General features: G+C 38.4%; 1 protein-coding gene across 9 annotated transcripts in view; it reads right to left on the bottom strand.

The window, feature by feature from the left end:
• MATCAP2 (microtubule associated tyrosine carboxypeptidase 2) overlaps window positions 1–12,313 on the bottom strand; it is a 94,932-nt gene that overhangs the window by 74,168 nt on the left and 8,451 nt on the right. For 3 of the 9 annotated variants that reach the window (XR_010945583.1, XM_067746718.1, XM_067746715.1), the window contains exon 1: window positions 808–11,492. The exons of 2 other annotated variants lie outside the window; for them this stretch is intronic. Coding sequence is in view for 6 of the 7 variants with exons in the window: in XM_067746718.1 (XP_067602819.1) it covers window positions 808–832 (25 nt within the window). In the remaining variant the exon portion in view is untranslated. Of the gene's footprint in view, window positions 1–807; window positions 11,496–12,313 lie in introns of those variants that run through there. 4 more of the 9 variants (XM_067746716.1, XM_067746720.1, XM_067746717.1 and 1 more) reach the window with 4 other exon arrangements.

Here is a 12,313-nt window from a genome sequence, read left to right on the forward strand (position 1 = left end):
TGGTCTATTAGGTACACCGATGCCTTAAAGTAAAAAAATCTGGTCTTATTTTGAAGCCAGTTTCAAGATTAGACCTTTCCCTTTACTCTGCTGTTCTTCGGTGTTTTTAGTCATGATACTAGGTTATCAAGAACGCTGTCTTGCAGGAATGTTAGGCAGAATCAAATGATGGGAAAATGGCCTAGGAAATTATTCTAATATTGTGTAAGATAATTTTTAAATGATTAATATACACAGTTATTTTCTAAAAATAACAAAAGGCAAACAACTTTCTGACCTGGGGTCTAAACAAACATTTTTTGCGCTTGGTATAATACTTACTATAAAGTGACCTCTTAATATCAACTCAAAACGTTCTGATTTAAGAATAAAAGCATACATACAAAGAGTATAAATACTGATATACAGAGATGTGCTCTTTTGCTTAGCTCTGACTTCTGAACATTCTAGAAAGCTAGATCCTAGTGCACTACAATGCCTAATTACATATCTAATAAGCCTTGAAACAGAATTTAACAATATTTAGATTGTACATTTGTAGGGCCGATCTATTACACTTTACCTCACTACAGTCCACAGCACGCGCTTACTGATAATAAGTGACAAAAGGAAAAGGGACCGTTTTCTCTCTTCCCTGCACACCTTTTCCCTGAGCACCTTCCGCGGGTTCCGCACTGTTCAGGGAGCCGCGTTGAGCACCGAAGCCCACATGCTACCGTCACCTCGGCCTCCCGGTACTCGCCGCAAGCGGCCGGGACGACGCTGGCCGCTCCCGCCAGCCCAGGGGCCACCCTTCCTGGCACTCACCCGTCACGCGAATGGACTCCAGCATCGTCCCGCTGAGGCCGCGGGCGGCGGGCTCCGCGGGCGCTGGGGTCGAGGGCCAGACAGGAACCCGGCGGGCCGCCTCTAGCCTCCGGCAGTGCCTCAGACGCGGGCTCGCGGAGGAAGGTTGCTGTCGGCGACCGGGTTTAGGATAACGCGGGTAAGGACGGACGGAGACGTGCCGACAGAAAGCTGCAAGCAGCGTTCCCTCCAACCCGCAGGTGCTGAAAGGTACTCAAAGCCGCCCAACACTGGGCAGCTGCTCTTAGCGCCCGCCGGCGTGACGTTGCCGCTCCCCCGTTGCTAGGAAACGCGTGCCGTCCGCGTGCGCCGCGCTTCACGGAGCCTGCGCGCCGTTGGCGGCGCCAGAGATACTGCGTCCTGGCTCGCATGAAGAGAGGAGGAACTACAACTCCCGGAGTGCACAGCGCAGGCCCGTGCCTTGGGAGCTTGTGGGCTGGGCCCTGGGAGAGGCTCGGGTCTCCAGCCTTTCGTATAGACGCATTTTGACTGATCATCCCCGTAGACATTTGTGCGCTGTTCAAGGGGGCGTTAACTCCTCAGTAGATTTTACAAGAGACAGGTGGCGTGACGCTCTGTCCCAGATGAGAATTACAAAACCAGTCTCCTCCGCCTTTTTGTTACCTTTCCAGGTGCAAAAAAGCTAACACAACTTCAGATTGCAGGTGGTAGTAATGAAGGTGCTGGAAGCTCAACTACATTTACCCAATGAGTACCCTGGCATAATATACTAAATACTAAAATACAAACTTTAATTTATGATTGTGCAGTTGACAGGGGCTGATTGTTGTTTTTGTTCATTATTGGGTGGGAAATGTGGAGACTATACCATTTAACGAACATTTTCTGAGAGCCTAACGGGTGCAAGGTTCTGAGACAGGCCTTGAGAACATCAACAAGGTAAGTGAAATAAGGTTGGAGCTTACAGTTGAGAAACTCATAAGATAGCATTGGCACTGTCAATTTTCAAAGCCACATTTTCCCTTTATCTTTCCTCAAGGTTGAGATAGGACATAGAAATAATTGTGGGATGTGTTTTCAAACTCAGGAACAAAAGGAAAGTTGAAGTTATGTCAGGGAAAATCATACTCTAAAAATGACAGAACAAGTGAGAATTTGTATCTTTTTCACCAATTAGGAGCATATGATGGAAATTTGACAGTATCACAGATAGTGCATAACCCCACATCCTAGTGTGTCAGAAAATCTTGTGAACACTATTTTCAAAATATATCCAGGATCCAGCCACTTCTCACTATCACCACTGCCACTTGTCTGGCTCAAGCCACCACAAGCTTTTGTCTGGATTATAACTGTAGCCTCCTAAATGAACCCCATATGTTTCCAATCTTGCCCTCTTTACTCTCAAAACTCAGTGGCCAGCATGATCCTGCTAAAAAGTCAGATAATGTCAGTTCTCTGTGAAAAACACTTCAATGGCTTCCTTTCTTACGTATGAGGTCCTTTAGGACCTAGCCTACTGCCATCTCTTTGGGCTCATCTCCCACTGCTCTCCTCCTTGGTCTCCTCCAGACACGCTGGCCTCCTAGATATTCGTCAGCTATGCCAAGCACTGTTTCACCTCATGACCAATGCAATTTGGGACCTCCCCTGCCTGGCATGCTCCCCCACCCCCAGCACCCACCCTGGCCTTAAGCCCACAGAACTAGCTCCTCCACTTCTCAGGAATTAATCCAAATGTCACTTCTCACTGAGGCCTTTCTTGGCCACTCAATTTAAAATTCCATTCCTTTCTCAGATTTCCTATACCCTTTCTCTGCTTTATTTTTTTTTTCCTTAGCACTTAACATTATATAATTTATTACATATTTTACTGATTTCTTTTTTTTAAAACATCTTTATTGGAGTATAATTGCTTTACGATAGTGTGTTAGTTTCTGCTTTATAACAAAGTGGTTCAGCTATACATATACAAATATCCCCGTATCTCCTCCCTCTTGTGTCTCCCTTCCACAATCCCTATCCCACCCTTCTAGGTGGTCACAAAGCACCGAGCTGATCTCCCTGTGCTATGCGGCTACTTCCCACTAGCTGACTATTTTACATTTGGTAGTGTATATATGTCCATACCACTCTCTCACTTCGTCCCAGCTTACCCTTGCCCCTCCCCATGTCCTCAAGTCCGTTCTCTATGACTGCGTCGTTATTCCTGTCCTGACCCTAGGTACTTCATAGGTCCATCCACCTCACTATAAATAACTCAGTTTCGTTTCTTTTTATGGCTGAGTAATATTCCATTACATATATGTGCAACATCTTCTTTATCCATTCACCTGTCAATGGACACTTAGGTTGCTTCCATGTTCTGGCTATTGTAAACAGAGCTGCAATGAACATTGTGGTACATGACTCTTTTTGAATTATGGTTTTCTCAGGGTATATGCCCAGTAGTGGGATTGCTGGTCATATGGTACTTCAATTTTTACTTTTTTAAGGAAGCCTCATTCTGTTCTCCATAGTGGCTGTATCAATTTACATTTGCACCAACAGTGCAAGAGGGTTCCCTTATCTCCACACCCTCTCCACCTTTTTTTGTTTGTAGATTTTTTCATGATGGCCATTCTGACTGGTATAAGTTGATTCCTTATTGTAATTTTGATTTGCATTTCTCTAATGATTAGTGATGTTGAGCATCCTTTCATGTGTTTGTTGGCAATCTGTATATCTTCTTTGGAGAAATGTCTATTTAGGTCTTCTGTCCATTTTTGGATTGGGTTGTTTGTTCTTTTGATATTGAGCTGCATGAGCTGCTTGTAAATTTTGGAAATTAATCCTTAGTCATTTGCTTCATTTGCAAATATTTTCTCCCATTCTGAGGGTTGCCTTTTCAACTTGTTTATGTTTTCCTTTGCTATGCAAAAGCTTTTAAGTTTCATTGGGTCCCATTTGTTTATTTTTGTTTTTATTTCCATTTCTCTAGGAGGTATTTCAAAAAGGATCTTCCTGTGATTTTTGTCATAGAGTGTTCTGCCTATGCTTTCCTCTAAGAGTTTTATAGTGTCTGGCCTTAAATTTAGGTCTTTAATCCATTTTGAGTTTATTTCTGTGTATGGTGTTAGGGAGTGGTCTAATTTCATTCTTTAAAATGTAGCTGTCCAGTTTTCCCTGCACCACTTATTGAAGAGGCTGTCTTTTCTCCACTGTATATTCTTGCCTCCTTTATCAAAAATAAGGTGACCATATGTACGTGGGTTAATCTCTGGGCTTTCTATCTTGTTCCATTGATCTATATTTCTGTTTTTGTGCCAGTACCATACTGCCTTGATTACTGTAGCTTTGTAGTATAGTCTGAAGTCCAGGAGCCTGATTCCTCCAGCTCCATTTTTCTTTCTCAAGATTGCTTTGGCTATTTGGGGTCTTTTGTGTTTCCATACAAATTGTGAATTTTTTTGTTCCAGTTCTGTGAAAAATGCCATTGGTAGTTTGATAGGGATTGCATTGAATCTCTAGATTGCTTTGGGTAGTATAGTCATTTTCACAATGTTGATTCTCCAATCCAAGAACATGGTATATCTCTCCATCTGTTTGTATCATCTTTGATTTCTTTCATCAGTGTCTTATAGTTTTCTGCATACAGGTCTTTTGTCTCCTTAGGTAGGTTTATTCCCAGGAATTTTATTCTTTTTGTTGCAGTGGTCAACGGGAGTGTTTTCTTAATTTCTCTTTCAGATTTTTCATCATAGTGTATAGGAATGCAAGAGATTTCTGTGCATTAATTTTGTATCCTGCAACTTTACCAGATTCATTGATTAGCTCTAGTAGTTTTCTGGTGGTATCTTTAGGATTCTCTATATATAGTATCATGTCTTCTGCAAACAGTGACAGCTTTACTTCTTCTTTTCCGATTTGGATTCCTTTTATTTCTTTCTCTTCTCTGATTGCCGTGGCTAGGACTTCCAAAACTATGTTGAAAAATAGTGATGACAGTGGACAACCTTGTCTTGTTCCTGATCTTGGAGAAAATGGTTTCAGTTTTTCACCAGTGAGAATGATGTTGACTGTGGGTTTGTCATATACGGCCTTTATTATGTTGAAGTAAGTTCCCTCTATGCCTACTTTCTGGAGGATTTTTATCATAAATAGGTGTTAAATTTTGTCAAAAACTTTTTCTGCATCTATTGAGATGATCATATGGTTTTTCTCCTTCAATTTGTTAATATGGTGTATCACATTGATTAATTTGCGTATATTGAAGAATCCTTGCATTCCTGGGATAAATCCCACTTGATCGTGGTATATGATCCTTTTAATGTGCTGTTGGATTCTGTTTGCTAGTATTTTGTTGAGGATTTTTGCATCTATGTTTATCAGTGATATTGGCCTTTAGTTTTCTTTCTTTGTGACATCTTTGACTGGTTTTGGTTAACAAGGTGACGGTGGCCTCGTAGAATGAGATTGGGAGTGTTCTTCCCTCTGCTATATTTTGGAAGAGTTTGAGAAAGATAGGTGTTAGCTCTTCTCTAAATATTTCATAGAATTCGCCTGTGAAGCCATTTGGTCCTGGGCTTTTGTTTTTTGGAAGATTTTTAATCACAGTCTCAATTTCAGTGCTTGTGATTGGTCTGTTTATATTTTCTATTTCTTCCTGGTTCAGTCTCGGAAGGTTGTGCTTTTCTAAGAATTTGTCCATTTCTTCACGGTTGTCCATTTTATTGGCATGTAGTTGCTTGTAGTAAACTCTCATGATCCTTTGTATTTCTGCAGTGTCAGTTGTTACTTCTTTTTCATTTCTAATTCTATTGATTTGAGTCTTCTCCCTTTTTTTCTTGATAAGCCTGGCTAATGGTTTACCAATTTTGTTTATCTTCTTAAAGAACCAGCTTTTAATTTTACTGATCTTTGCTATTGTTTTCTTTGTTTCTATTTCATTTATTTCTGATCTGATGTTTATGATTTCTTTCCTTCTGCTAACTTTGGGATTTTTTTTGTACTTCTTTCTCTAATTGCTTTAGGTGTAAGGTTAGGTTGTTTGAGATGTTTCTTGTTTCTTGAGGTAGGATTGTATTGTTATAAACTTCCCTCTTAGAACTGCTTTTGCTGCATCCCATCAGTTTTAGGTCGTCATATTTTCATTGTCATTTGTTCCTAGGTATTTTTTGATTTCCTCTTTTATTTCTTAAATGATCTCTTGGTTATTAAGTAGTGTATTGTTTAGCCTCCATGTGTTTGTATTTTTTACAAATTTTTTCCTGTAATTGATATCTAGTCTTATAGAGCTGCGGTCGGAAAAGATACTTGATACAATTTCAATTTCAATTGTCTTAAATTTACCAAGGCTTGATTTGTGACCCAAGATATGATCTCTCCTGGAGAATATTCCGTGCACACTTGAGAAGAAACTGTATTCTGTTGTTTTTGGATGGAATGTCCTATAAATATCAATTAAGTGCATATTGTTTAATGTTATCATTTAAAGCTTGGTTCCTTATTTATTTTCATTTTGGATGATCTGTCCATTGGTGAAAGTGGGGTGTCAAGGTCCCCTACTATGTTTGTGTTACTGTTGATTTCCCCTTTTATGGATGTTAGCATTTGCCTTATGTATTGAGGTGCTCCTATGTTGGGTGCATAAATATTTACAATTGTTATGTCTTCTTCTTGGATTGATCCCTTGATCATTATGTAGTGTCCTTCTTTGTCTCTTGTAATAGTCTTTATTTTAAAGTCTATTTTGTCTGATAGGAGAATTGCTACTCCAGCTTTCTTTTGATTTCTAGTTGCATGGAATACCTTTTTCCATCCCCTCACTTTCAGTCTGTATGTGTCCCTAGGTCTCTTGTGGACAGCATACATACAGGTCTTGTTTTTGGATCCATTCAGCCAGTCTATGTCTTCTGGTTGGAGCATTTAATCCATTTACATTTAAGGTAATTATTGATATGTATATTCCTATTACCATTTTCCTAATTGTTTTGGGTTTGTTATTGTAGGTCTTTTCCTTCTCTTGTGTTTCCTGACTAGAGAAGTTCCTTTAGCATTTGTTGTAAAGCTGGTTTGGTGGTGCTGAATTCTCTTAGCTTTTGCTTGTCTGTAAAGGTTTTAACTTCTCTGTTGAATCTGAATGACATCTTTGCTGGGTAATCTTGGTTGTAGGTTTTTCCCTTTCATCACTTTAAATATGTTCTGCCACTCCCTTCTGGCTTGCAGTTTCTGCTGAAAGATCAGCTGTTAATCTTATGGGGAATGCCTTGTATGTTATTTGTTGTTTTTCCCTTGCTGCTTTTAATATTTTCTTTGTTTTTAATTTTTGATAGTTTGATTAATATGTCTTGGTGTGTGTCTCCTTGGATTTATCCTGTATGGGACTCTCTGTACTTTCTGGACTTGATTGACTATTTCCTTTCCCATATTAGGGACGTTTTCAACTATAATCTCTTCAAATATTTTCTCAGTCCCTTTCTTTTTGTCTTCTTTTTCTGGGATCCCTATAATTTGAATGTTGGTGCATTTAATGTTTTTCTAGAGGTCTCTTAAGACTGTCCTCAATTCTTTTCATTTTTTTTCCTTTATTCTTCTCTGCAGTAGTTGTTTCCACTATTTTATCTTCCAGGTCACTTATCCGTTCTTCTGCCTCAGTTATTCTGCTGTTGATTCCTTCTAGAGAATTTTAAATTTCATTTATTGTGTTGTTCATTTTTAATTACAGTCTCAATTTCAGTGCTTGTGATTGGTCTGTTTATATTTTCTATTTCCTCCTGGTTCAGTCTCGGAAGGTTGTGCTTTTCTAAGAATTTGTCCATTTCTTCCACGCTGTCCATTTTATTGGCATGTAGTTGCTTGTAGTAATCTCTCATGATCCTTGTTTGTTTGCTCTTTAGCTCTTCTAGGTCCTTGTTAAACGTTTCTTGTATTTTCTCCATTCTATTTCCAAGATTTTGGATCATCTTTACTATCATTATTCTGAATTCTTTTTCAGGTACACTGCCTATTTCCTCTTCATTTGTTTGGTCTGGTGGGTTTTTACCTTGCTCCTTCATCTGCTGTGTGTTTCTCTGTCTTCTCATTTTGCTTAACTTACTGTGTTTGGCCTCTCCTTTTTGCAGGCTGCAGGTTCGTAGTTCCTGTTGTTTTTAGTTTCTGCCCCCAGTGGCTAAAGTTGGTTCAGTAGGTTGTGTAGGCTTCCCGGTGGAGGGGACTGGTGTATGTGTTCTGGTGGATGAGGCCAGATCTTGTCTTTCTGGTGGGCAGGACTGCATCTGGTGGTGTGTTTGGGGGTGTCTGTGACCTTATGATTTTAGGCAGCCTCTCTGCTAATGGGCTGGGTTCTGTTCCTGTCTTGGTAGTTGTTTGCCATAAGGTGTCCAGCACTGCAGCTTGCTGGTCATTGAGTGGAGCTGGGTCTTAGCATTGAAATGGAGATCTCTGGGAGAGGTTTCACCTTTTGATATTACGTGTAGCCGGGAGGTCTGTGGTGGACCAGTGTCCTGAACTCGGCTCTCCCACCTCAGAGGCACAGGCCTCACACCCAGCTGGAGCACCAAGACCCTATCAGTCACACGGCTTGCTCTGTAGAAGCCAAACCTCTATACAGACAGATTGAGTGAACATGTTGGGAATATCCAGTCGGGTCTTCTCGCTTGCATATCCACATAAGAAAGATGAAGGATAAATAAAAGGAAGATCATTTAAAATCCAATAAAGCATGAATTTTGTTTTAATCTTGTGTCTTAAAGAGATGCAAATTCAATGAAAAAAAATATGGGCTTCAAAGGTAATCAGGGTATGGAGAGGAGCTCACAATGCAGGATCCAGAGAGCTTATTTCATTTGCATATGAGGTTAGTGGCTGGACTATTTTTTTGTTTTGTTTTGTTTTTAATGATTCTTCTGGCAATTACAGTTTTTGATTTTTGGAGCTTTAGTGGACGAGGCTCTGTGTAGAGAAGCTGGGGGCTGGCTCTGTCCCTCCGTGGAGCACGGTCATTCCCAAAGTGTCCCCTTCTGGCTCGAAGTGCCTGGGTGATAGCAGGGTCTCTGGAGAGGGGTGGCCCGGTGGCCAAGGATGGAGGGTTTTCCTTTCCTGCAAAGCAGGATTTATAATCCATCTCTGAGGGTTTTGAAGTTCACGACTCTTCTTTGCAAAGCAAAGGAAAATGCATCGGACGCCAGCACTTCTCGATGGTGGTGCTCAAGAATCACCCAGATGAGCAATTTTGATAGACCAAAGCCCCAAGATTTCCTTTTACACATTGCTCTGGTGGGAGGAGAATCCCACGAAGCTAGGGAAGATGTTCCTGCTCCTAGGGTGTGTGTGCGCACGTTTTCTCTTTCTGCACACCCCCAAACTCCTTTACCCCCTCACTCCTAATGATAAGTCTCTGGCGGAGGCAGCTTCCCACATCATGTGCTACAGGAAATCTTACTGATTTATCTTGATTATTGTCTGTCTCCATCTCTAGAATAAAATTTCCACAAGTGCAGTGATTTTTGACTGTTCACTGCTATACTTAGAGCAACTAGAATAGTGTCTAGCACACAGTATGTACTCAATTATTTGTAAGTTAAGGAATAAGTAGATAATAGAAAGCATGCATTTTCAATGATAATTCAAAGAAAAATAGAAATGATATAGAATGGGCAGGTAGATAAGGAACACATCTTCAGGTTAAACACTTGATATAGTAATAAGCAATGAATCCTTTGCATTCAGAAGAGCAGTTGTTCTTGCAACATATGTCCTAAGGAAAAAGCATGTAAATGAAATTTATATACCTAACTTCCTTACATACCTTCCTTAACTTCCTTATATACCTTAAACTCTGAAAACTGCTTTCCAAGTTTGCTATAAATACCTCTGTTACCTCTGCAAATTTCTAATTTTTCAAGTTACTACAGTTTAAGAACTGTAATTCTCAAAAAAATAAAGACTCCTAAAAGATGTTTCCAAGTTATATGTTCAGCATCTAAAGAATTTACTCTGGATGTTTTTACTAAAGCATGGGTAATCAGATTGTCCATTTTCATTATATTTTGAAGAAACCAAGATGTATTATTTTATTAATTTCAGAGCTATTTATATATATACAAGAGACAGGGCTTAGTGCTTTTAGAGTACATAAAAGACACAATAACTATCCTCAAGACACTTACTGACAAGCATGGAGGGATATATATATATATATATACACACACACACACACACACACACACACACACACACACACACATAACACAAGTTAGAAAATGATGTACACTAAAGGTATACCTCCCTCTTCAACATTTCATTAAACTTAAGAATTCTAAAAATAAACAATTTGATGCTCCTGTAGTTAGCCCATCTAGAATATTATTTCATTGCTTACTTTAAAAATTATTTTTATGTTCACCCTACCAGTATTTTCTTGTGGATCATTTTGATTTATAAACATCTTCAGTGATAAATACTATATAAAGGGGAATATCAATTAATTCAAAGAATTTAAAAAAGATATTCTTTGTGTACTATTAGGCACTGAAGTACTCTTGCTAACAAATTCATGAAAACAAGGAGTTTATCTAATTTCTTACAAAACTAGTACTGTTATAAGCTTCTTTTACCACTCCAGCCTATGCAGTTATTCATCCTCATCAAGCTTTGTGCATCTACTTTGTTAATTATTGATTCGTGCTATGCCTGTTTAGTATTTCCATTGGGTAAGGCATCTGCAGCTGTCCACTTGGCTGCTTTTGAGTCAGCATTGTTTTTACATATCTGCCAGAACAATGAACAATTCCATCTTTTTGAGAAACTTTCCTTTATACCTGTTTCTATATAAACTCCATTTTCAAAGCACTGATTGCAAAATAAAGTTAAGAAGTATTAAAACTGCTTTTAATAATTTGTTTATCTCTAAGGATACACGTCCCCCCTTTTTAAAGTTTTACCATACTTAAGTTTTCCAAAAATAGCCAAGAATGCTATTGTAGTTATCCTACCGCAGCATTATACTTCACTTTTTTAATGGTATTTTTATGTTCACTACCAGCACTGTATTGTGGATCATTTCAATTTCTGATTCTCCTTAATGATGATTTCCATTAAATTTTAGATACAAAAATGATAGGAAAATAGATATTTTCAGAGAAATATTGGTTTTTTAAATCTGTGGTGTGATTTTTATGTTATGGATAAAGAACTTATATTTTTCTTATTGTTTTCAGTAACTTTTGTTTAATTAACTCATATGTTAATGTGTATATTCCATGTACAAACTATTGATACATGGCAAGTTACTCACAGTCAATGGAGTTTCAGGACAAAAGAAGTCAGTCAAAACATCTCTGTAGTAAGAGAGGATGGGATTTTTTTTTTTTTTTTTAAGAAAAAAGATCAACATCTTCCTTTTTAAAGGCTTAGAACACATTTGATCATTAAGCTGGGTAGTAAAGGCCAAGAAAGAGGAATGGTGAAGACTGGAGAAGGTTGCTAATAAGCATTGTTAGTGCTGGTGGAGAGACAAATAACTATAACATTTCACTTTCTATAGAAAAAGTTCATTTTGTTGAGAGCAGATCAAGTATATATTATGCTTGAAACTGAGAAAAAGTTTAATTCCTTAAGGAGAAGTTATCTCAGTAACTAAAAAAAAAATAGAACATTAAAATAATTTGTTTACTTTTACATTTCAGATGAGAGTTTAAAAGCATAAGGGAAGGAGAGTCTTCTAGAAAATACTTTTCACTTTCCTCCCGGTTCTCTTGGAAACAATTTACAACATTCTATGTCATTGGAAATTTATGAATCGAGGAAAATTAATCTGCAGCTTGCCATTATAAAAGAACAGAGAAACTGGTTGCAACATCCCAGATTCTAACAAGCATTAAAGGAAGCCTCAGGGCAGCTGTAAACAATGTTCCTTGACTCTGAAAGAAAAAAAGAGCCAGGGAAAGTTGGTTTCTGTAGCTTTAAGAAATTTTTTTCAGTGCAGTTTGAATGCTTTTGGGATGTCTGTATTGAGAGAATGGAATGTTTTCAGTATGTCTTTTTCAGGAGAATGAAAAACATGAAGTGGAAGCCAAATAAAAGAATGCTTTGTGAAACTGCCTCTGCCTTTCACCTCATTGAAAATAGTCAGGACAGCACAAAAATCCTGGGAAATCCTGTGATATTTTTTTGATAGGATGTTTTATTGTAAATGACTGAGGGAGGAAGGATATTTTTTATTAATCAGACATCAAAAATATTGCCTATCTTAATTACATTTTGAAGAAATCAAGATGTGCATTAATTTACTCCTTCCACAGATGTTTATTAAGTATTTATGTTACTACTGGTAGTGCATACACACATATGTAAATATGATATACATATATCAGGCAGTCCTTGTGCGCATACATCAGGGATGCTGTGGTGAGTAAATCAGATAGAGTCCCAGTTCTCTTGGAACTTATAGTGGGAGAAACAAATAACAGTCAAGTAAACAAATGATGTAATAGATACAAATAGGTGCTATGAAGTATAGTAAATC

The sequence above is a fragment of the Pseudorca crassidens genome, chromosome 8 (genome assembly GCF_039906515.1).
Source record: "Pseudorca crassidens isolate mPseCra1 chromosome 8, mPseCra1.hap1, whole genome shotgun sequence".
NCBI classification, from domain to species: Eukaryota; Metazoa; Chordata; class Mammalia; order Artiodactyla; family Delphinidae; genus Pseudorca; species Pseudorca crassidens.